At 36.9% G+C, this 24753-nt stretch overlaps 2 protein-coding genes across 4 annotated transcripts in view; one reads left to right on the top strand and one right to left on the bottom strand.

Annotated features, from left to right (window-relative positions):
* LOC133853803 (polycomb group protein EMBRYONIC FLOWER 2-like) overlaps nt 1–9473 on the top strand; it is a 65141-nt gene extending 55668 nt beyond the window's left edge. For all 3 annotated transcript variants that reach the window (XM_062289832.1, XM_062289831.1, XM_062289833.1), the window contains 4 exons: nt 5698–5781; nt 7420–7499; nt 7716–7805; nt 9038–9473. In XM_062289832.1, the coding sequence (XP_062145816.1) occupies nt 5698–5781; nt 7420–7499; nt 7716–7805; nt 9038–9161 (378 nt within the window). In that variant the 3' untranslated portion in view covers nt 9162–9473. The remainder of the gene's footprint in view (nt 1–5697; nt 5782–7419; nt 7500–7715; nt 7806–9037) is intronic.
* A 689-nt stretch (nt 9474–10162) lies between these two features.
* Nucleotides 10163–24463, bottom strand: LOC133853910 (increased DNA methylation 1-like). Its single transcript, XM_062289934.1, has 5 exons — nt 24405–24463; nt 24094–24180; nt 23896–23995; nt 10665–10857; nt 10163–10533 (listed from the first exon to the last, which is right to left on the bottom strand). Exons 1-5 carry the CDS (start codon nt 24461–24463, stop codon nt 10310–10312), a joined length of 663 nt encoding a protein of 220 aa, XP_062145918.1. The 3' UTR covers nt 10163–10309.
* Nucleotides 24464–24753: the final 290 nt, after the last annotated feature.

The following is a 24753-nucleotide window of genomic DNA, read 5'->3' as shown; positions in this document are numbered from 1 at the left end:
AGCCCATGACCTTGGGGTTGAGTGATTGAGTTCTATTGATACTTTATGGGCTACTTTTATTATTTTTCGTATTTTATTTCTTTTTTTATTTAATTTCTGATTGGTTTTGTTATTTCGGGCTTTATGTTATTTAGTGGGCCATTAGCCTAATACCTTTAGGGTTAGGGTTAGGGTTTGGGTTTAGCTCTTAGTCTATTTAAACATATTTTGCTATTGTCTTCTTCCTCCCCCTAATTCTCTTGCTCCCTCCCCTCTGCTGAGCTTTCTTCTTCCTCTCTCTTTGGCTTCTTCTCTTCTTTCTCTTGGCTTCTCCCTCTCTCCTTAATCTCTTTCTCTAAGCTTTATCCTCAAGTGTTTTTGTCCTGCATCAGTGTTGTTGGGCATTTCCAACTCTTTCTCATGGTGTTTTGGGACATTTCTTGTTAAATGATGTTTTGCAGGCATTTCTATCTATCTTTAAATTTTTCAAATGGACCACTTTGCACCATCACTTCTCAGACCATTTTCCTTCACGCATTTCCATTTTCAGCCTCCACAATATATTTTTAGTGGTACTTTTGTCAAGTCGAAGAGAAGTCGAGTAAAAGTCTGATCTCCAGTGACCTGGAAAAAATTACTCTTCAAGAAGAAATTAGTTGGAGGCAAAAATCAAGGGTTCTTTGGCTTAAAGAAGGCAATAAATGCACAAAGTTTTTCCATCGGTTTGCTAACTCGAACCGGAGATTCAATTCTATAGAGTCGCTTTCTGTCAACGACTCAGTTACTTCCAATCCTTCAGTTATCAGAGATCACATAGTTCAGTTTTATGACTCTTTATTCTCTGAACATCACAACTTGAGGCCCAGATTGGATAACCTTGCTTTCGACTCCCTAGGGGTGGAGAAGGCCTCTCGGCTAGAGCTCCTGTTTGAGGAGAGGGAGGTTTTAGAGGTGGTGAAAGGTATGAATAGAGATAAGGCCCCAGGCTCTGACGGCTTCTCTATGTCTTTTTTTTCAAGACTGCTGGGATGTAATCAAAACTGATCTCATGAAGGTTTTCCTAGACTTCCATGCTCATTGCTATTTTGAAAAAAGCCTTAATGCCTCCTTCATTGCTTTAATTCCGAAGAAAGCTGGGGCAATCGAGATCCATGACTTTCTGCGTATTAGTCTTATCAATGGGGTTTATAAAATCATTGCTAAAGTCCTTGCTGATAGAATGACCTATTATGGAGAAGATCATCTCTAAGCCTCAAAATGCTTTTGTTATAGGTAGGCAAATTCTGGATTCGGTCCTCATAACTAGTGAATGTTTGGACAGTAGTCTAAAGTCCAGTGATCCTGGGTTACTTTGCAAGTTGGATATTTCAAAGGCTTTTGACCATGTCAACTGGAATTTCCTTTTGTACATGATGAGGAGGTGTGGTTTCGGGGAGAAATGGTGCTCTTGGATAGTGCATTGCATATCTTCGGTTCGCTTCTCTGTTTTGGTAAATGGCTCTCCAGCTGGCTTTTTCAGTAGCTCTCGTGGGTTGAGACAGGGTGACCCAGTATTTCATTTTCTTTTCGTTATAGTCATGGAGGCTTTGAGCAAAATGATCACTACTACTGTTGATAGAGGTTTTCTCCCATGCTTCTTTGTGGGTTCTAGGCCTCCAGGCGTAAATATCTCACACTTGTTTGCGGATGATACTTTGGTTTTTTGTGGGGCCAATCCAAATCATATTCGCCATCTTTGAGTTCTACTCTTATTCTTCAAAATTGTTTCTGGTTTAAAGGTTAATTTAGCTAAATCTATTTTGGTTCTTGTGGGAAATGTGGACACCATGGTTGAGTTGACTGGCATCTTAGGTTGTGGGACTTCCTCTTTGCCTGTGAAGAATCTTGGTATTCCGCTAGGGGCTTCTTACAAGGTAAAGTCTATTTGGGATGTCATTGTGGAAAAGATGGAGCGTCGGTTGGCCAGTTGGAAACGAATGTATCTTTCCAAAGGTGGCAGGGTCACCCTTATTAAAAGCACACTTTCCAACCTACTTACGTACTTTTTGTCCCTCTTCCCCATCCCTGCTAGTGTGGCTAATCACATTGAGAAGCTCCAACGAGACTTTCTATGAGGAGGGATTGGTGAATAATTTAAATATCACCTTGTTAGCTAGGCTAAGGTTTGCTCCTCGATCTGTGCGGGAGGGTTGGGTATCCGTAACTTAAGAATGTTCAACCGAGGGTTGGGTATCCCCTTATCTTTTAGCTTTCTTGATTTCCTTACTCGTTTATCTAGTTAGGTGTTTTCTTTTGTATACTAAGGGTCGCCTCACACTTTTAATGAGATTGGCTTATTCCTTATCAAAAAATGTTGAAGTATCGAACTTTCCTAAAGGATAGGTTCCTTGAGGAACAAGAGCATTTAGATGGGCTGCACATTTGCTTAAAATAAGTTTGGGTTTTAGTTACTTGCAAATAGATATTGTGTCTAATCTGAGTCTGGACCTCATTGTAAATGAGGTTTTTGGTTCAATATTTTGTCCACAACCGAACCAACTGTTATGATGATGTTAAGGTTGTCAGGAATATTTGGCGTAAAGATCTTCTTCTACTTGACCGTCTATCTTGATTGAGTTGCATGTGACATTTTCCACAAGTAATTGCGTGTCCTAATTGAATCTTTCCTGGAAAAAAGAATCTTGTGCATGCGTAAGTTGTAACGCCCTGACTTTTATATAAGGTGTAAAGTGGAATTATCGCAAATTCCACGTGGCACTACTATTGTTTCTCTACACTTGCAGCGAAAGATTAACAAGCATAAAGTTTTCTTTTAATTCTTATTTTACAACATACCAGAGCTTCTAACTGAACTATACTTTATATATGAAATATAATGTCATTACCAACTTAACACTATCATTTTTACATAATCTCAAAAGTTGCCATGTGTGGCACATTTATATAACTACAACTGACTTATCAAAGGTCTACTCTTCAAAGGTTAGAGGCCTCCTGCGAGCCTCATAGATAGTAATCTAAGCACGCATATGAGTCGTCTCCACCAACTTCTTCGGTGACATTTGTAAAGCTACTACAATTTTACAGGTAGATTTGTGAGTCGATGGCTTAGTAAGTAAAAGCATTTTGACCTTAATGTGTGTGGTGTGACCCCTATTTTTTATTTTAAAATTTCTCCTTCTAGTGCTTACAAAACAGCTATCACATTGCATGGTTTTCACAAAAGGTTTGTTTATAAAATGTCATAGCCGTTTTGCAATCATGCGGTCTAAAAAGATGTTTTATACATAATAATAAAACCAAATTCAATTTTCCTTCACATTTTCTTTACTATATACATATAACTTCATACCCCAGAATATGGAGCGAGTAGAACGGTTGATAATGTAAACAATAGTTATCCAAAACATAAAATAGTGTAAGACAAGTTCAGCATAACAGAATAACATTAACAGGTTCAGAATAAAACAGATCAAGCAAAACCCCACTTGAACTAAGGCACCAAGCATACAACCCTGCTCGATCTAAGGCGACTCGCATAATCAACACATAAACATTCTCATTTCTCAGAAATTTCAACAAACAATTTTAGAAATCCTTTAAATTTGGTCTTTCCTTTCTTTCAAAAAATGGACTTCCTTTCAAATATTTTTCCTTTAAAACTCATTTAATGCATGTCAAACATATAGTAACATAATTTCATCATTATGAACATATTTAAACAGGTAGGGCTTAATATCACAAATGAAATCTTGCCCATATATTATGTAATGTGTAAAACAATTTAAATGCTAGGTTAGTAAGTTTATACTTACCCATTTCGCTTATTCCTTAGCTAACTCTTGCTTGGTTTGATTCTGGTTTGCTTCTGCATTTAGACCATGTGTATAGATTAGGTTCTTATTTCCTTTAAAACCCTAGGACCTCTAATGAAACCTAGGATTTCTAAAAATCATGAAACTATTTTCATAGTACTGGTAGAGCTCGGTTGATCGAGAATCGACTGAGGCATTCTCTAATGTGCTGTCTTGAGCTCGGCCGACCAAGGGGGTACTGGCAGCATTCATGTTTTTTTTTCCAAAAAATGCTCCAAAACCTCATGTTTTTGCCTTTTTAACATCAATGGTTCCGTAGACATTGTATACATTGAAATTTGCCAATTGAAAACGTTGAAAGTGTCTATCTTTTAAATCTATGATCAAAACCTTAGTTTTGAAAAAACTCCTTTACATGTTATTCTTATCCTAACAAAATTTGGGCAGCACAACGACGTATTTACGCTCGTTTCCCAAGTGCCATGCAAGCCCCCTTAACATATTTTTATCAAAATAACTACAAAACTCTATATTATCAAATCCTCAATACAATAATACAACGCCTCATGTGGTTTTCACAATATTGTCTGTACTTACTATAGTATAACTGTATATATAGTATTTAAACGGGCATTATAACAACGTTATACCAAGTATATCGAATGGACAAAGAGAGTGCGCAAGTTTTACCTTTCGAAATTTTGTTACGCGAGCTTCTTGTCACTTCGCATGTTGAGTTTTCACCTCTGCAAGACATCGGCGCTCAAGAAACTCTTCTCTCAATCTCTCTCATGCTCAAGACTGAAGGGAGAAGTTTTGGTGTGGAAATTTTGAGCATCTAGGCCTTTGTTTATAGGCCTTGACCCTCAGTCGACCGAGCCATCATGACTCGTAATAAATGCAAGTAAAATTAGTCAATTCTAAGTGACTTGGTCAGACTCAACCATTTTTGGCAAAGCTCGATAGATCAAGCCCCAAATTTCTCTCCCAAAAACTTTGAGCCTGTTATGTGTGCAACCTTGGTCAATCGAGCTAGTTGCATGGACTTCTTGACTTTGTGTTTTTGACCTCGCTTTTCGGTCCTTTTTGTCCTAACTTTCCTTCTATGCTTAATCGACTGGGTGATATTGCGCACATGGGCGTAATTTGGGCTACGAATGTCAAAATCGCGCGTAAGACCTCAACCCGGAAAGCTCTCTTTGGTGTGCACACCATAATCACCAAGCTATGCTTGATGAGCGCATTTTTTAGCTCAAATTCTATCGTTTTTGCCCCCAAAATCTCATTTTAAGCAATCCTTTACTGCTTCTAGGAAATACTTATTCTCCTTTTAGGGGCGTCTAGGGTTTATTCTTCCTCTATTCATGATTCTTTATTTTCTTCTCCTAAGCCTCTTTTCACCTTAACTTCTAGGTCCTGACTTACTATCCTACTTTTGTCAAAACATCACTATTTCTATGCAACGTCCGTATAAAACTTATTCCATTTTCTTCAATTTTCTATTTTCTTTTACTTCTGATTTTTCCAGGGTGCTTCATAAGTGCTGGCTATTACAAGACATTTCATTTTTCATTTTGTTGAATATCTTTTCTAAGAGGCCTGATTCACCTTTTCCAGTGGCTACTGGAAGTTTTTGCTATGTTGTCAATTTACATCTTTAGAAGAAAAAAATTTCTTTCACCTCAAGCATGGTTTTTTCTATTCCAAGTGTGTCTTGTTTTTATTATGAATTATTTTCCTTGATTAACAATGGTGGTAATTTTGCCAATATTCGTGGGTTCTTTAATTTCTGTCATTTCTCATATGTGCCAAAGTACTCCTAGTAACTTATTCATTTTATAATTTTTAAGAAAATATGATGACTAGTTTAATTTCTAATGCTATCTTGATTTTGTACTTGAAGCCTATGGCATTAGATCAAGTGCTTTCGGACCGGGATAGTGAAGATGAAGTTGATGATGACATTGCAGATCTTGAAGATCGAAGGGTACGCATGATGATTTTATGAGATTTGTATTGCTTCTTTTTCTGCTTTGTTGTTCTTGTCAATAATAGAACTTTTTGTTCGTGCTTGGCATTTTTTTTGGGGTAGAAATTGTAGAATCCCAAAATATTATTATATACACTGCTCCAAGAAGATTTAATTCAAGTGATTTTGTTTCTCCAATTATGGTAGTCAAGTTGTGATAGTGAAAACAAAATGAAGATAAGTAGCATGGCCTAGTCAGTCGATTGACTTTGACATATTTGGCCTTTAGATTAAATAATTGGAAAAATAAATTTGTTTGAATGGTGAGATAAGATGTCATGCGCTATGATTTTTAAAGAATTGTAGGGTTTTAAACAACAGCAATATCTGATAACCATGCAATTAAATGTCAAAATAAATCAGATATGCAAATTTGAACCCTGTAACTTGGCTGTAAAATATGTTGTTTTGAAAACCAAGTAAAATTATATATGAATTAAGACCTTCAAAGAGATATATGCAACATTTTTGAGCTTAATGAAAGAATTTATCTGAATTGTTATAATCTAGAAAGTTTTTGAAGTTAGAATCTGATGCAATCAAATAGTAAAAAGAACAAAGAAAAAGGATATGGGCTACTTCCAGAGAGCCGTGATCTCCAATGGCTACTTCGAGGGAACCGTGACCTCCAAGATACCAACAAAGGTTCTAGGTTTTCACAATATTCAGCATGATATTTTATTGATTAGGGTTACACTTATATAGAAGACGGCTAGGTCATAGGACATAATCATTAGGTCTAGCCGTCATTACATCATGCAGAAAAATAACTAAGAAGGAAATAAACTAATGGAAAATATATTCCTTATTAGCTAAAACACTTAGGGAAGTAATATATGGAGATTATACTCCTTATTTTCTACCGACTTAGGCTGTAGGATTGCTACGTGTGCTACCACATAAGCCCCGAAAATCTGTACGTATCAGAATCATGCAAGTGGAACCAACTTTTCATTTGTGTATGCACACGCTTGGGCAAATGTTAAGCCTATGACAAGAGATATGCTTTATTCTCTTTAAAGAATAAGTGACAAAATTGGGTTTGGAGGGATTTTTTCTTTTTACTTTTTTGCTAAACCTTGCTTCAAGCTGAGTTTGAGTAAGCCTCATGCTTTTCGGAGAAGAGCATGGTACATTTGCTTCATGATTGAATTTGAAAGTTTTCTTTGCTTAGTTTCACTCTATCTTGATAGTTCAGGAAGTTGCGAGGAGTTAGACAAATGAATGCAATAGACTGGATAATTGTATCCCTTTGTTGCTCAAATGAATCTAACTTTGGATAACATTGTTATTTGAGCTGTTTGAGTCAGATCAAGGGTTCTCTTGTTATCAAATAGCATTTTTGGTCCTTTGATTTTTTATGCTGTATTTGCACTCGCCATGTATGCCCATTTTTCGTACTTGAATATGTGCTCATGATAGATGACATTTACAGGACTTGGCTTTGTCAGCTGCGAAGGACTTTAGTAACTTTGGGTTGGTTTTGTACATCTGGTTTGGTTTGGATGAACCAACCCAAGTTGATTGCCCAAATTAGTTGTTTTCCTTATCCACTTTTAGGGCTCTGAAATTAACACCAAACTCTTAATGTTGTAGATGCTTGATGATTTTGTGGATGTTACCAAAGATGAAAAGAAGCTTATGCATCTTTGGAACTCATTTGTGAGAAAGCAAAGGTAGTTATACTTCTTGTCTTGTTGTCCATTTCTATTTCTTCTTTTCTCTGGTTACTTTCTTCTCTTTTGCTTTAGTACTTTATGATTTTAAGGAAATTCAAATGGCAAGTAGGTGCACCACTTAATGTCAGTTTCTTTTGAGGCACTTTTTTTTTTTTTTTTTTCATTGAAGATGAATTTTTTCGAAGAAAACAATGTCTATTTGTATTCTTGTAGGGTGCTGGCTGATGGTCATGTTCCCTGGGCTTGTGAGGCATTCTCAAAGCTTCATAGACAAGAGCTCACCTCATCTCCAGCTCTCTTTTGGTATTACTCTTGCATTATGTTGTCCTAATAATTTAAGCAGCTTAAATTCGTTCAGTTTAATGTTCATATAGTTTGCCCTGCTAAATACGTTTGACCACAAATTTATCTACTATGCCTAGGCTAATTCCTTTTGAGTTTTTGAATGAGTTTTGATGCTCCCTTTCTTCTTGTTCCTCTTCTTTTATTTTTATTTTTTGTGGGGGGAGGCCTTGCTTGGTGACTGTTCAATCTATCAGATATAATTTTTGTGGTTGATGTGCACAATCTACATAGGATATTAATGGAACTACATCCCAGTTTTTGAAACACTTGCATCAATGTATGATTGAAATATATTGAAAAAAATGGGATAGGGACTTTTCTTGTATGCTACCCTTATGCTTGGGCTTTGCTAGAGGTTATTCCTTTTTTTCTTAATAGATTTGACCTATAAAAAAAATGTAATGCTTGAAAGAGGGGGAGTAATTGTTCAAATCATGTTTTAGATGAAGGGAGGGTGTGCTTCTTTGGTCTTCTTCTTCTTCCTCTTTCTTTTTTTTTTGGATTGGTAACTTATGCACAAGATGAGGAAGTCTTAAACCAACAATCTCAGTTTTCATCCCATTCCTACGAGAAGGGGGTATTATTTGAATTAGAGCTCATTGGCATTTAGGTCATTGGAAACTTATGCTCCTAGAGTCGAAGCCAATACTGATGATGGTCAAATCAGTTGGCTTTCTTTCATTTACATGAAACAAATATTTAATAACCAGAAGGAGGTAGCATTCTTTTTGATATTGAATCAAGTTTAATATGCTACTTGAATAAATATATTTTGAGTATTAGCCATCGCATTCTTGGACAAGGATCCTCTCCATTTCATTTGAAATGGAGATTACCTATTTCATTGTAGGAATTTAATGCTGGTGCATCTAACGGTGTACATGATATCATATTATCTAAATTTTTCAAAGGACGTGTCAACATTAACATCATGTATTTATACTGTTAGATTCACAACTCTATCCATTTCATTTAAAATAGAGAAGATCCTATTCCTGCGTTCTCTTGGAATAACGGTAGTTCTTGTGCCTTTTTCATTGAAGACTCTTGCCACCATCAAACCTGTTTGTACCGCATTGAATTGTGCCTTTGCTGATCAAGTACTGTAGAACCTAACATCTATTTTCTTGAATTTGGTAGAATCATTTTAGAAATAACTGAAATTGTGTTATAAATGGTGATGGGCTCAGGTGTTGGAGGTTATTTATGATCAAACTTTGGAATCATGGTCTTCTTGATGCCTGCACAATGAACAACTGTAGTTTAATTCTTGAAAAATGCCGAGATGAGGGATCGGATGCTATGAAAAAGTAAAGAGGAGATGATTAACTTCTTCAACTTTAAAGAGAATGAAGATTATAGGGTGAATGTTACACTTTTGCTCTGTTTTTTTCCCCCCCACTATTCTTGCTTATATGTCAATCATTATTAGACCATAAACGGAATTCTTATTCTTTCACGCACAGAAGGGGGGGGAACTGGGGGCTTTCCTCCAAGTGCTGTATTCTTATTGAACAAAGCCTCCCTTTGTTTAAATTTGTCGAGGAAAGAAGTTTAGACTTCTAAGAAGAATTTGTTGTACAAAGTGTTTTCCTGAATTTTATTTTTTTTTTTTATTTTTTTTTCCTTCTAAGCAAGAGTGTATTAATAAAAGAAGAAGAGATACAGATGGAAGGGGTGGACCATCCCAACAAAGACAGCTGAACAGACATTATTGTGCAATGAAAACAAAAAATAAAAATTTGAGAATGGGCCAAAATAAATAGCTTGGTGCCTACATGCCGGGCACAGATGGAAAAAATATATATATATATATAGAATATATGTGAATTGTATTTTGTAATGGAAATGGTGGTGAAAATGTAAATATAAAACGAAATGGATGATTGTATTGAAATGAATTTAAGTAGATTGTATTGCCTCCAAAAAAGGAATTACAATCTTGAGTAAAATCTTCAGTGGCTAATGAGCTTATTTATGGTGAAATTAGCCAACCATAAAGAAACCTAAACAGACTCGATTACAACTTTTACAGCTACCAACTAATTTGTACAAGTGAAAATGCCCATTAAAATTGAACAATTACAAGGAAAGCCTGCTAATCCTATTAAGATGATTAAAGGGCCTACTAACTCATAAGACCCATAACAAGCCCTTAATTCCTCTCTCTCTCTCTCTCTCTGAGATGATGATGATGATGATGATGATGCCAACTCCAACTTCAAAACATGACTAAACAAGATCTAAGATTTTATAGAAAGTCATACAACCTTTAATCTCTTACAATCATAATACAAAAAAAGAAACACATGAAATGTATGTAAATATGAGTATTATTTTTGTTACAGCAACTCCTATTAACATTGCAACTTGGATTTGCTTTATATTGGATCAACAACAGTGAGAAAAAAACTAGTCAATACAGAGTTGGACCAGAATCCTTTGATGAAAGGATGTTGGCTTCATTGTGTTCTTTTCCATGCTATTCCAAGTGTTACCATCTCACCCTCTTCTGGAGGTTCAAGATTTAAGTCAAGAAGTGGCAGATTTCTTCCATTCTGCACCGTCTGATTATCATTCTCCTCAACTTCATCAACCTCCATTTCACTCTGCACCATATGATTTTTCCACTTCTGTCTTGGATCTGCTCCATTCGGATTGTCATTATTTTCATCAACTTCCATAGCTGATAAAAGAAAGAAGTCAAAAAGAGGTGATGAGATGAAATTTATACACGAGAGAGAGAGAGAGAGAGAGAGAGAGAGAGAGAGAGAGAGAGAGAGAGAGAGAGAGAGAGAGAGAGAGAGAGAGCTTCACCATCAATACATTCTGATTTCAGCAAGGTTTTCTGTAATTTGACTGCCTTAGTGAACATCACTGTGTTGAAGAAGATCAAATCTTTCATCAGGGAATCCTCGACTCTCGAAAAACCATATTTCTCAGTCCACATTGTAACAAGATCCTCAATAGATGGAATGACCAAACACTCAACTTTAAGAAAGCAAAGAGCCTGAAAATCAGATCAGCATGAGAACTTGTTCCTAGAAAGCACTTACTGTCACAGAGAAGTGAAAGTAGGTGGCTCAAGTGACTGAAATGGAATTTATACAAATTTGCTCGAAGAACAAATGATATGTGGTGGGGGGACTCCATATACAGGCAAACTTGATATCGGAGGACGACCAACCTTGAGAGCTGGAGATTAATTTACTTTTGACACTTTTGATTATGTCACATTTTATTGTTATGTTATTTTATTTTTCAAACTTTGAGTTATGTTAATTCAGTTAGGCTCTATGCTATTTTAGTGGGTCGTCAGCCCAAGTGTCACTAGGGTTAGGGTTAGGGTTTAATCTCTTGTCTATTTAAGATAAATTTTAAAATGTGGTAACTAGCTTTTGATGAATAATATTTTGATCAACTGTTTTGTCATCTTCTTCCTCCTGAATTTTCTTCTTTCTCCTGCTTCTTCTTCTCTTACTTCTTTTCCTCTGCTTCGTCTCTCTTCCATAGAAAGTTCAAGAAACAATTCTGCTGTCCCCTACATTCAAACCTAGCACTAGAGCTGTGCAAAAAAACCAAGTATCGCTTGCCGGCCGGTTGCCGCCAGTGAACTGACTGACACTGCCTAACTGGTGGCCAATAGGCAGTATAATTTTTTCATTTTCGACTTAGTTGGGACGGTAGGTGGAATGTATTTTATGAAGTTGGTTTTCCGACCGACACTGACCCGACATTACTGAGTTTACCGCATTTTAAAAGGACATAGTATTGATATGTCAAAACGACGTCATTTTAATAGATTATATTTATAAGTAATACCGTTCAAAATGACGTTGTTTTAAGATGACTATATAGTCATAGCTAACCCTCTCAGAATTCTTGAAGCTTCTCATTTTATCAAATCCTAATGACCTAACCCTCTCAGCCTCTCTCTCTCCTGGATTTCTCAACCGCTCGCAGCCTCTCTCATCTAGTGGCCTATCAAGAATAAGCTTCCAATGGAAAAAGTTCATAGGTTACTTACAATTTTTAGTACGCAAAAAGCTCCATAGCAACTGATAGGTCAACTAAGTACTTGTTATTGCTTTCATTCTTTTAGGGCAATTTAATAACACTTTAAAATATATGATTTTGTTATACATTATATAAGTACATTGGTAGAAGGAAACACCTATTTTGAGATCATGGAAAGAAATCATCAGTTATCGATGATCTACAAGAGCTTCGAACTTTTTCTTTGGTACTAAGAAATTCTTAAAGTAATTCTCTTAATTGAAGGTCACAAAGAAAGTCTTTCTAATAACGATGAATCAATCAAACTTAGAAATCAGGCTCTCTTATCACTCAAGTTTCTCATCCTGTTAAGGTGTTCCTTGCCAGGTTTTAATTATTATTATTTTCAATTTAGTATTAATAGATATAATATATATTATAAGACCGGTTACCAGTTATCCAATTATTAACTGCTTTCATCAATTTCTAAAACCAGTAACCGCAACCGGCCTAGGCGGTTATCCGATTATCCGGTTGTGGTTAATTATATGGTTATTAGCGGTTAATAATCATCCCGCTTGTACACCTCTACTCTCTAGTTTCTCTTAGTCCTCAACGACGACGACCGAAGGTATTATTCCCATTTCTTTTCTTTTTTGGGTTTAATGGATCTGGTTGCCTAAGCCTTATTGCTTTGATCTTCAAGCTTTGTTTTGGTCTTTGAAGTCTATTTGTGACTTGTGTGCTTTAAACCGAATTATTTGAGTTTCGGTTGTTTTGGGTATTATTGTTGATTGTTGATTGTTGTTGGGTCACATATGTGTTTATTCTTTTCTTGAGAAATGTTGGTTTTGTATGTGAATGCTCTATGGAAGGGAGAGTGTAGTGTGAAAAACCCTAGATAAATCATCTTCATGAGTACTATTGCTGTTAAGATTTGTTTTATTTTATTTATAATTCTTATTTACAGTATTTCCTACTTAATCTCATGCTTAAAATCTAATTTGATCCTATAACTAATGTGTCTTCAATTTTACTTCATAAATCATAATATGTGTCTTCAATTAATCATTCACAGATGGATTCAAGGAAATCACTTGATAATGCTCCAAAATCAAATGCTTCACTTTCTATTGCTGTTGCATCTTCACATACTACATCAAGTGTGGATTCTCATACTCCATCTCCTAATAGTCCAATTATTCCCATGAAGGTTGAAGATGTAGAACATAGTATTGAGGGTGTCCATAGAAGTAGTGTCAGAGATGCTGGTTCTATTGGCATCGCGGGTGGTCGTCCACCACGATCTAGGAAAGTCAAATATGTTTCGGAACCATATTTAACATGGGATCATTTCACGAGGGATGAAACTTCTTCCCAAGAGGATCCTATTGCCCATTATTGTGGGATTGGTTACAAGTGTCACTCTAAACTTACTGGTTCCTCCATGATTTACCATGTGAATACATGCCTAAAGTACAAGAGTATTAAGGCTAAACAAGATAAGAGTTAGCCTAAGTTTACCATTGGGGCTAAGAACGAGGAAGGTGGTAATAATACCCTTATGATTGCGAAGTATGACGAGAAAAAAATAAAATAAGGGATGCACTTACTGAAATGGTTATTGAGGATGAGATGCCTCTTTTGGTTGTGGAAGGAAGCGGGTTTCAGAAGTTTATGAGGGCAGTTTAGCCTCACTTCAAGGTTCCTTTTTGCTATACATTGATGAAGGATTGTGTGAAGATGTATTTGAAGACTAAGACTGATTTGAGGGAAATGTTTATGAAGACTGGTCGAAGGGTTTGCTTGACCGCCAACACATGGACTTCCATTCAAAATATGAATTATAAGTGTCACTGCACATTTTATTGACCCTAAATAGACATTGCATAAAAAATTATTGGCATTCTGTCAAGTGGCAGATCATAAGGGCACCACAACGGGGAGGGAATTAGATGAATGTTTGGTACAATGGGGCATTGATAGGATTTTGACAATGACAGTCGACAATGCTAGTGCTAATGATAGTGCACTTGATTAGTTTAAAAGACGATCAATGTTCCATAAAGAAAATGTTTGTGGTCAAGACTTTCTTCATGTGAGATGATCTGCCCATATTCAGAATTTAATTGTGCAAAAGGATTTAAAGGATGTTGATGTCTCAATTGTGAGGGTCTGAAATGTGGTTAGGTATGTGAAGTCCTCCCCTAAGAAACTGGAAAGGTTTAAGTCTTGTGCGGATAAACAAAAGGTTGGGTGTCATTTTTCATTGGTTCTCGATGTTCCTACTAGATGGAACTCAACCTATTCCATGTTGGAGGTAGTGGAGAAGTACAAAAAGGCGTTTGATCTTTTGCAAGAGGAAGGTGGGCCTCCTATGAGTTATTTGCTTGAGAGTAGTGGAGGAAGAAGGGGGTTGGGGCCTCCTATGGATGATTATTGGGATAATGTTCGTCACTTTGTAAATTTTTTGAAAGTGTTTTATGATGTCACTATGAAAATTTCTGGTTCATTGTATTCAACTACAAACTAGAATCCCCAACAATTTTGTAGTGTTTATAGGCATGTGAAAGACTATGCTAAAAATATTGATCCTTTGTTGAGTGCTATGGCGAGGAGGATGAAAGTAAAATATAATAATATTAGGGTGACTTTGAAAAGATAAACCAGTTGCTATTTGTGATAATTATTCTTGATCCTCGATACAAAATGGTTACTTTCGAGTACTAGTGTCAAAGGAACCTATTGATTGAGACAGTAGAACAACTTTTAGCCTCATTAATGGATGACATAGATCGATTATTTGACCAATATGCTCATGGTAGTGATGTTGGGAGAAATGTGCCAATGTTAGGTGTTGATGAGGTACAAAGTCGACTGAGTTGTGGTTCAACATCATCTGAGAGCCAAGACAAGATCCTTTGTTGAGTGAGTTTCATTCATTCTAGGCATTGAGAAATTTGATGGATTGTAAATCTGAAATAGAACAATATTTCTTGGAGGATGTTGAATCACCAAGTGCAAACTTTGATATTTTGAATTAGTGGAAGGTTAATTCGACAAAGTTTTTGGTCCATTTTGAGATAGCGCGAGATGTGTTATCGATTCCAATTAGCACAGTTGCCTTAGAGTCAGCATTTAGTATCGGAGGTCATGGGCTTGAGCCGTTTAGAAGTTCTTTGGCTCCAAAAACAGTGGAGGCACTTATATGCATTCAAAATTGGTTGAGATCTTCTCCCATTACTTTGAGCGAGACATATTGTCGAAGGTTGATGATGATGAGAGTTACAAGCTGGATTTAGTGTTAAGATTTCTTACAATAAATTTTAAATTTACTTAATTGGTTATTCTCTTGTTTGATATTACTAATTATTTTAAGGGAAAATTACATTTAAGCCCTCCAAACTAACAGTCGTTTTGGAAGTAGCCCCCTAAACTACCAACCATTGGACTCTGGCCCCCAAACTACCAAAAAGTGCTAAAAAGACACACTTTGTCGAAATATTTCTATAATACTCTTGCCACGTATCATTTTTTCAATTAAAAAAATAATAAAATTTTAAATAATTTTAAAAATTAAATTTAGAAAACAAAGAAAAATTTAAAATATGAAAAATATAAAATATAAAATAAAGGGGGTGACCGGCCACTCCCATTTTGGCCAAGGGGTGTGTCTCAGCCACCCCAAAGCCGGTTTGGGGGTATCCGAACCACCCCCATGGCCCTTGGGGGTGGTTCAGTCGAGCCACCCCCAAGGAGCAAAATGGGCTTGCCGAAACTACCCCCAAGAGGCATGGGGCTGGCTCGGCTACCCCCGTTTGGCCTAGGGGTGAGTTCGGCCACCCCAGACCCAGACCCAAACCCCAACCTTTTTTTTTTTTTTCCTAGCCTTTGGGGGGCCATGTGGGTGGTTTGGCCACCCCCAAACCGACCGGCCAAACCTACCCCCATTGCCCTTGGGGGTTGTTCGGCCACCCCCAAGGGCCAAAAAAAAAAAAAAAAAGGTTAGTGTTGGGCCCTTAGGGGTAGCCGAACCCACTCCCAAGCCAAATGGGGGTGGCCAAGGCTTTTAGGGGTAGTTTCGACCACCCCTATTTTGCTCCTTGGGGGTGACTCTACCACCGCCTTGGCCAAGCCACCCCCATTTTTTTTTTTTCCTTTGATTTTTAAATTGTTTTAAATTTTTATTATTTTTTAATTGAAAAAATGACACGTGGTAAGAGTATTATGGGAATATTTTGACAAATGTAGTCTTTTTGATACTTTTTGGTAGTTTGGGGGTTAGAGTCCAAAGGTTGGTAGTTTGGGAGGCTACTTCCAATGGTAGTTTGGGGGGCTTAAATGTAATTTTCCCTTATTTTAAATTTATTTGTGGTAAAAATTATGTCCAATATACTATCGTTGATGACATCGTTGCGGTTTGAGACTTGTGGGGTGGACTTTGTCAAAGATTGAGTTCTTTTTGGGTTATATTATGGTATTATATTTTCATGACTTTCTTAATTGATATTTAGTTATTTGATCATTATAATATGAAATGTGGTTGCTGGCTTGTTGCTTTTATATTTAAATTAACTTTAAGCTTTTATTTGATTTATTTGGTTATTGAAGGGGGTTGCTACCTTGCTGGATTGAGAGTTGGGAGTTGGGAGTTTGGACTACTCTTGATATTAATGTTTGTTTGTAGTTCAATTATTATGAACTTGTTTGTTGTGTTGAATGAGAATGTGAGTGGCTAGTAGATTAATATATTTCTTTTGGTCTGTTTTGGTTTTATATTAATATTATTGATTGACTTGCTATGTTGGATACTTGATTAGTTGATTTGTTGTGTTAAATGGGAATGGAATGGAATGAGAATGTGAATGGCCGGATAGACTTGCTCTATTGACTGTTGAATGGGAATGTGATTATGTGAAATTTGTGAATGGCCGAATAGCATAGAAGTCTTGAATCTTTTGATTGATAGTTCAAAACTTTAAAACACTTTTTTTTTTTTTGTTGCTTTTTTATCAAAGTTTAAAACTGGCCAAGTAGCCAATGGCCCAGAACTAGGCCATAGTATAAAACAGTTAAAACTATTTTTAAATTCTAAAAATGGGCCTAAAAAATAACAAAATTAGGCTCAAAACCTTAATTCCGACCCAAAATTGAGAAGTCCAAAACCTAAATCCTGACCTAGCCCAAACCGACATTACCGACTATCATCGTAATTGACATGTCAGTGACGGAATAGAAAGACGGCAGCAAAAGTCAATGAAATTTTTGACTTTATCGACAGTGGCGGTTCGAAACACGGAAATGACTATTCCATTATCGACTACACCGACTCCCACACCTACCTAGTACCCCCTGGTTTTCGTCTACTAGAAAAAGCTTTGTCAACCACATTGAGCTACATCATGGTAATATGAGCTGAGTTTGAGCATGTTCACCGGTAGCTTTGCTTGATTACAACTCTAACCGTTGAGGATTTCTTCAACCATACAAGTTGCACCCAAATTACCCACAACGGAACAACCATGTTAAAAATCTACGGTTGTAAAAAAAAAAAATAATAATAATAATAAAATAATAATAATTTCGAAATAGAAAACCCTACACAGCCGCATCACCCATCAAACCAAACAAGTGAGAGTAGAGCCCCCAGCTGAATCCGAACGCTCTACACTACTGGTCGCCGCCACCCAGTACCCAAATCTACCCTGCGTTGTAGCCAACGATCGGGATAGAACCAATCGCATGGCCTGAGCTACCCAAGCACCAGCTATCTTAGATACGCCGCCAACCAAAAACCATTGTGCCACCACCTGCCAACCTTCTCTGCCGAAGGTTTTGCAGTTGATGCTTAAAGTGTGCTACTCATGATCTGGATTGTGATGCAAATCTTGCAGTAAGAGAATTCTAAGCTTGTTGAGCTTTCTTCAAACCATACACAGTCCCAAGGATACTCTCAGTGAGAGTACACTTGATCCAGATTAAGACAAACAGGTCTTTCTTAACCCAGGTGACAAACTTTGGGTTAATGAATGAAGTGTCATTTCCATGTTCATGATCAACAATGAACTTCGATGGGCATGGCTTGAAGCCATCCACAAAATCTATCAGATCATGAGACGTTAACTCGAGCAATATGTGATACCTATAACATGTAATTAAAGGTACCAAGCTTAATGGAGATCAAGTTGGAGAAGTTTTGGGAGAGACAAAGGAGGAGGAATTTGATGAGGCCGATAGGCATTGAAGATTGGTATTAGCCGATGGCTATGATAATATGAAAAATACTGAGAAGTATTGGAGTTTAGAACTAAGTTTAGTTTTAACTAGCTTTACAGTTGTACATAACTGTCACGATTGTTATACAGCTAGGTAGTTATTCGTTTGTTAGTTAAAGCGCACATGTGCTTATTACTTGTGTATATATACTCTTCTTGTATGCAACTCAATAATCAAGTTAATCAATACAGAGATTCAGTTCATCTTTACATTTCTTGTTCCACACGTTATTCTCTCTGTTCTTCATCAATTGCTTTACAATTCTGTAAAGTTAACATGGTATCAGAGCTTTTCACGATTCAGTGAAAGTTTATTCTTCAATTCAATTTTTTCTTCAATTCAACTACTTTCGTCAATGACGAATTCATCTTCTTCTTCATCCTTAACTGAAAATTCTTCGACTCCTTTTTTCCTCAACAATGGTGATAATCCAGGAACAATGTTGGTCTCTCAACCTCTCACTGGTGGAAATTACAATACATGGAGTAGGTCCATGATTTTATCTCTCACAGCAAAGAACAAAATGGCGTTCATCGATGGTTCCCTACCGAAACCATCTCCTGAAGATGATGCAGTTTTTCATGCGTGGAATCGATGCAATAATATGATTATTGCTTGGATTCTGAATTCAATCTCAAAGGAAATCGCCTCAAGCGTGATTTACATCATTACCTGTGCCGAAATGTGGCAGGACTTGAAAGATAGATTCTCTCAAGGTAATGGTCCTCGAATCTTTCAACTTCAAAAACTTCTTGCAACCCTAGCTCAAGAAGATTTATCTGTTACTGATTACTTTACTAAGATCAAGACTATTTGGGATGAATTAGACAATTATGATCCAATTCCTTCATGCACTTGTGGAGGAATGCGATCTGTTTATAAAAAACACAATCGAGATCATGTGTTTCAGTTCTTGATGGGTCTTGATGACTCATTTACTCAAATTCGAGGACAAATTTTGTTGAACGATCCTCTGCCCCCAATTAACAAAGTTTTTTCATTGATAATTCAAGAAGAACGTCAAAAGGAGATTTATATCACTCCTTTGGTCCATGAGGCTGCTGCGCTCATGACCAAAACCATCTCACATTCTGTGCATAAGTCTGGAAAATGGATCAATAGAAAAGAAAAACCGGTTTGCTCTCACTGTGGGATTCCGGGACACACAATTGACAAATGCTACAGAGTTCATGGGTTTCCACCTGGCTTCAAGTTTACCAAGAATCAGCCTTCTGCTCATTCTGTTATTCAAGCATAAGGCACTGATTTCAATGCTGCACCACCTCCACAATTGCCGATCACCCTTGAGCAATGCCACCAGTTGATGGCATTCATTTTACATCAGTCAGCTTCTCAATTACCTACAGCAAACTCTGCTATTGTTTGTTCAACTCAGTCCAACCCAAACACTGCAGGTCCTTCATCCACATCTGGTATTTTTGCTCTTCATTCTCAATACTCTGTTTTTTCTTCTCAAGTTTCTTTACCTTCATTTTTTCATTCCTTCAAAAAGCCTCCCTGGATTGTCGATACAGGAGCCATCGACCATATGGTTTGTTCCATTTCTTTCTTTACTAGTATTACTGCTAGAATTTCCACTAATGTTCAACTTCCTAATGGTTCTGTTGTTTCGGTTACTCATATAGGCACTGTTAAAGTTTCAGAAAGTCTTACACTAACTAAAGTTTTGTGTGTGCCATCCTTCAATTTCAATTTGATCTCTACTAGTAAACTCATTAAACAGTTCTCTTGTTGCTTAATTTTTCTTTACCATTACTGTTTTATACAAAGTTTGAGCCCTTGGAAAACGATTGAGGTGGGTAAGGAGCACAATGGTCTTTACTATTTGATGTTGCAGCCTCAATCTTCAGGTTCGGATTCTGCTGCTACATCTCAAGCTTTTACATCCGTGAAAGATTGCTCATCTTCTACTGTCAAGCTCCTTATTCTCCTGCTAATCTCTGGCATTATAGGCTAGGGCATCCTTCATCATCTAGAATAGATTTGCTACATAGTATTGTTCCTTCAATTTCTTCTGATTCAAATAAAATTTGTATTGTTTGTCCTCTTGCCAAACAGCATAGATTACCTTTTGTACATAGCAATTCTATCACTTGTTTTCCTTTTGATTTGATACATTGTGACATTTGGGGACCATTCCCTACTAGCTCAATAAATGGTTCCAACTTCTTTCTTACTATTGTTGATGATTATAGTAGATTCACTTGTGTTCATTTGATGAAACACAAGTCTCAAACTCGTTTAATTCTTCAACATTTTTTTTCTATGGTTTCTTCTCAATTCCAACACAAAATCAAATGTTTAAGATCAGATAATGGTGCTGAATTTCAAATGAATGACTTCTTTTCTACACAAGGGACTATCCATCAATTAAGTTGTGTTGAAACCCCTCAACAAAATTCTGTTGTTGAGAGGAAACATCAACACCTCTTAAATGTGGCTAGATCCTTGCGTTTTCAAGCTCATTTGCCCTTGAAATTTTGGGGTGATTGTATTCTTGCTGCAACACATCTCATCAATCGCATTCCTACTCCAAATTTGTCTAATAAATTACCACATGAGTTGCTGTTTTCTGCATTTCCTCTCTATTCTCATCTCAGAATCTTTGGTTGTTTAGCTTATGCTTCTTCCTTGTCTAGAGCTAGAAGCAAGTTTGATCCTCGGGCTATACCTTGCGTCTTTATTAGCTATCCTTATGCCATCAAAGGTTATAAGTTGTACAATCTTCATACAAAATCTGTGTTCATTTCTAGACATGTCATATTTCATGAACACATCTTTCCTTTTGCTCACAACCTTGTTAATCCAACTTCTAATGGCTGTTTTCTTTTTCCTTCATCTTGTTCTGATTCTTCTAATTCCACTTCTTTTGTACATCCTATTGTTTCTTCGTTTGACCATCCTGATATTTCCAATTCTGACACTTCAATATCTGATCCTGTTTCTTTTCCTTCCTCTCATCCTTCTCCAGTCTCTACTGACACTCTTACTAATCCACCTCTTCCTGTTCCTCGAAAATCTACCAGAATCCGTCGTCCACCTAAATATTTGCAACAATATTATTGTCATTTGGCATCTACCTTACCCAAATCTGTTTCCCAGGTCTCCATTTCTGATAATTCAGGTAAAGGTATTCTCTTTCCCATCTCTTCTTTTGTTTCATACACTAATCTTTCTTCTTCTTTTAAGCATTTTTGTTTGTCCATTTCCTCTGATGTTGAACCCAAATTCTACCATCAAGCAGTCCAATCTGCACATTGGCGTGATGCCATGGCTTAAGAAATCTTAGCTCTTGAACAGAACCACACTTGGGTTGTTATTGATTTGCCTCTTGACAAGCACCCCATTTGTTGCAAATGGGTGTATAAAATCAAGCATAAATCTTATGGCAGCATAGAAAGATACAAAGCCCGTTTGGTTGCAAAAGGTTACACTCAAAGTGAAGGGCTGGATTACCATGAAACCTTTTCTCCTGTAGCTAAAATGACCACTGTTAGGACATTGTTAGCAATTGCAGCTGCTAAGCGTTGGTTTCTACATCAGTTAGATGTCAACAATGCGTTTTTGCATGGTGACTTAGATGAAGAGGTTTATATGGAATTACCTCCCGGATTTAGGACTAAGGGGGAGTCTAAGGTTTGTAAGTTAACCAAGTCTTTTTATGGACTGAAGCAGGCTTCTAGACAGTAGTTCTCTAAATTTTCATCCTACTTGATTGATCTTGATTTTGTTCAATCGAAGGCAGACTATTCTTTGTTCACCCGAACACATGGGACTACTTTTATTGCATTATTGGTGTATGTTGATGACATTGCTATTGCTAGCAATGATTCAGTTGCTGTGAACTCCCTCATTGCTACTCTCAATGACAGATTTCGTCTCAAGGACCTTGGCGATTTGAAATTTTTTTTGGGTCTTGAGATTGGTCGTTCCACTAAAGGGATCTCTATTTCTCAGCGGAAATACTCTTTGGAGATTCTACAAGATTCTGGTTTATTAGCTTCTAAACCAGTTTCTTTTCCCATGGAACAAAATCTGAAATTATCTCGTGATGATGGACCACTCTTATCTGATCCTACTGCTTACAAGCGACTTATTGGCAGGCTTTTTTACTTAACAATAACTTGGCCTGATTTGTCTTATTCCGTCCAAACTCTTAGTCAGTTTATGGATTTTCCTCGACAACCTCATCTTGATGTTGCTTACCGAGTCCTACGATATGTCAAAGCTTCTCCTGGTCAAGGCCTATTTTTCCCTGCAGAATCTGACTTCCAACTCAAGGCTTTTTGTGATGCTGATTAGGCAGGTTGCTTAGATACTAGGCGCTCCATCACTGGTTTCTGTGTGTTTCTTGGCTCTTCTCTCATTTCTTGGAAGTCTAAGAAACAACATACCATAGCCAGATCTTCTGCAGAATCTGAATATCGGTCTATGTCTTCCACTGGCTATGAATTGGTTTGGCTTTTTACTTTGCTTCAAGATCTCCATGTTGAACACACTTAAGCTGCTACTTTATTTTGTGACAGTCAGGCTGCATTACACATTGCAGCCAATCCAGTTTTTCATGAAAGAACTAAACACATTGATGTTGATTGTCATTTTATCCGTGAGAAGATCCAGCTTGGTCTCATCAAAACATTACATGTTCCTTCTCAGCATCAGCTTGCTGACATTTTTACAAAAGCACTTGGCAATGTTCCTTTTCATCATCTCTTATCCAAGATGTCTGTTGTTGATATTCATCATCCATCTTGAGGGGGAGTATTGGAGTTTAGAATTGAGTTTAGTTTTAACTAGCTTTACAGTTGTACATAGCTGTCACGATTGTTATACAGCTAGGTAGTTATTCGTTTGTTAGTTAAAGCGCACATGTGCTTATTACTTGTGTATATATACTCTTCTTGTATGTAACTCAATAATCAAGTTAATCAATACAGAGATTCAATTCATCTTTACATTTCTTGTTCCGCACGTTATTCTCTCTGTTCTTCATCAATTGCTTTACAATTCTGTAAAGTTAACAAGAAGAACTTGAATATATTTTTCTACACTCTAAAACATGTACAAGTATTACAAATTTATACGAGTGGGGTGAGATACGTTTCCATAATTAGAGGGAATCATATCACACTGCATAGGGAAAGACAGTTGTGCATGATTGACTTGTCTTGTATGGGCACATGGCATGTGTGAGCTTTCCATTTTAAGATGATGTTCTTTCCTTTGATGAATTGTTTCCTTTGTGGTGTAAATACTCCACTGGCATATCTTGGCGTTTCCTGCACCAAATCTACAGATTTGATGATCTGCTAGATGTTGGCTTGAGCCAGGATCAAGCAGAGCCGACCAAAATGGTTCGCCAGATATGGATCGAGCAAAGCTAGACCAAAATGGTACGCTAGTAGTCCACTCGAGCCAGGATCGAGTGGAGTTGGACCACAGAATGGTCCGCTAGATGTCCGTTCAATCCAGGATCTAGCGGATCCTTCAATACGATGCTGTGAACTTCTCTAACAGTTTCATGTACCGAGTTAGGATTTTAATTGATGACAGTAAGTGAAAAAGCCACTTGCTCCCATGGATATGCAAGCACAACGTCGAACCATGTAAATTTTATTGTGCGTTGTTCTCTTTACTTTCCTCTTTATTTTTCACCCAATTTCATATATAGTTTCAACACTATATTGATCATGTTTAGGATATATTGCATGCATGAAACATGAATAGATCAGAATCTGATTCAACAAGTACTTACAGATTCAATCGCAGCCAGAAGCTTTCTCCACATTCCTTTATGCCTATAGTTTTCATGGGTTGCAACAAAGGGCATCTCTGCAATCTTGTTCCCATGTATTCTGTAGAGCCACGAGGTGATCCATTTAGTTTAATTTATATATATATGCACGCCTATAGGCTTTCCCTATACGCACACACACGGAAACATTAAACATACCTCAGAGATGCTGCGCAGATTATTTCATCATCCTTCTCAAGAATAGCCGTATAAAACCCTTGAAAGTTTATCCGATTCAAATTTGATCTGAAACAGAAAGAAGTTGTAAAAGTAAGCAGATCACTATTTCAAAAAACTAAATGATAATTAAATTTAACATGTTGTTCATGAAGATCGAGCAGCACCCTTAGGGTTTGTATATAAAGGCCAATTTTTCTAGTTATCTCGATCGAGTAATATTGTTGTTTAGTAGGATTAACGCATCGTGAAAATCAGCTCTTGGATCAACATGCACTTATAAAAAAAAATACCGATAGTTGATTTTCACTGCCACGTTATCATAATTAGAGGTGAACATGCAGGCGGACATTAATCGGCCGCATCTGCTGTCGGCAACTATATATCCACACTTGCAAATGCAGATGTGATTAGCAAAACCCACAATCTGCATATACGGTTAATAACCGCATCTGCATACCTTTTATATGTCATATATATTATACTTAGTAAATTCACTAAAACAATGCTATTTTGGTGTTTAATACCAAAATGATGATGTTTTGGATTAGGTATATGTTATGTTTACAATATTTGATTGGATGTGTTGCTTTCTCGTGTAACACTTAAGCAAAAAGACAAAAGTAATGTGAAATTAATATA

Source organism: Alnus glutinosa, chromosome 13, assembly GCF_958979055.1.
Source record: "Alnus glutinosa chromosome 13, dhAlnGlut1.1, whole genome shotgun sequence".
Lineage (NCBI taxonomy): Eukaryota > Viridiplantae > Streptophyta > Magnoliopsida > Fagales > Betulaceae > Alnus > Alnus glutinosa.
The sequence above is the reverse complement of the archived record's forward strand: the minus strand, read 5'-3'. Positions and strand labels throughout refer to the sequence as shown.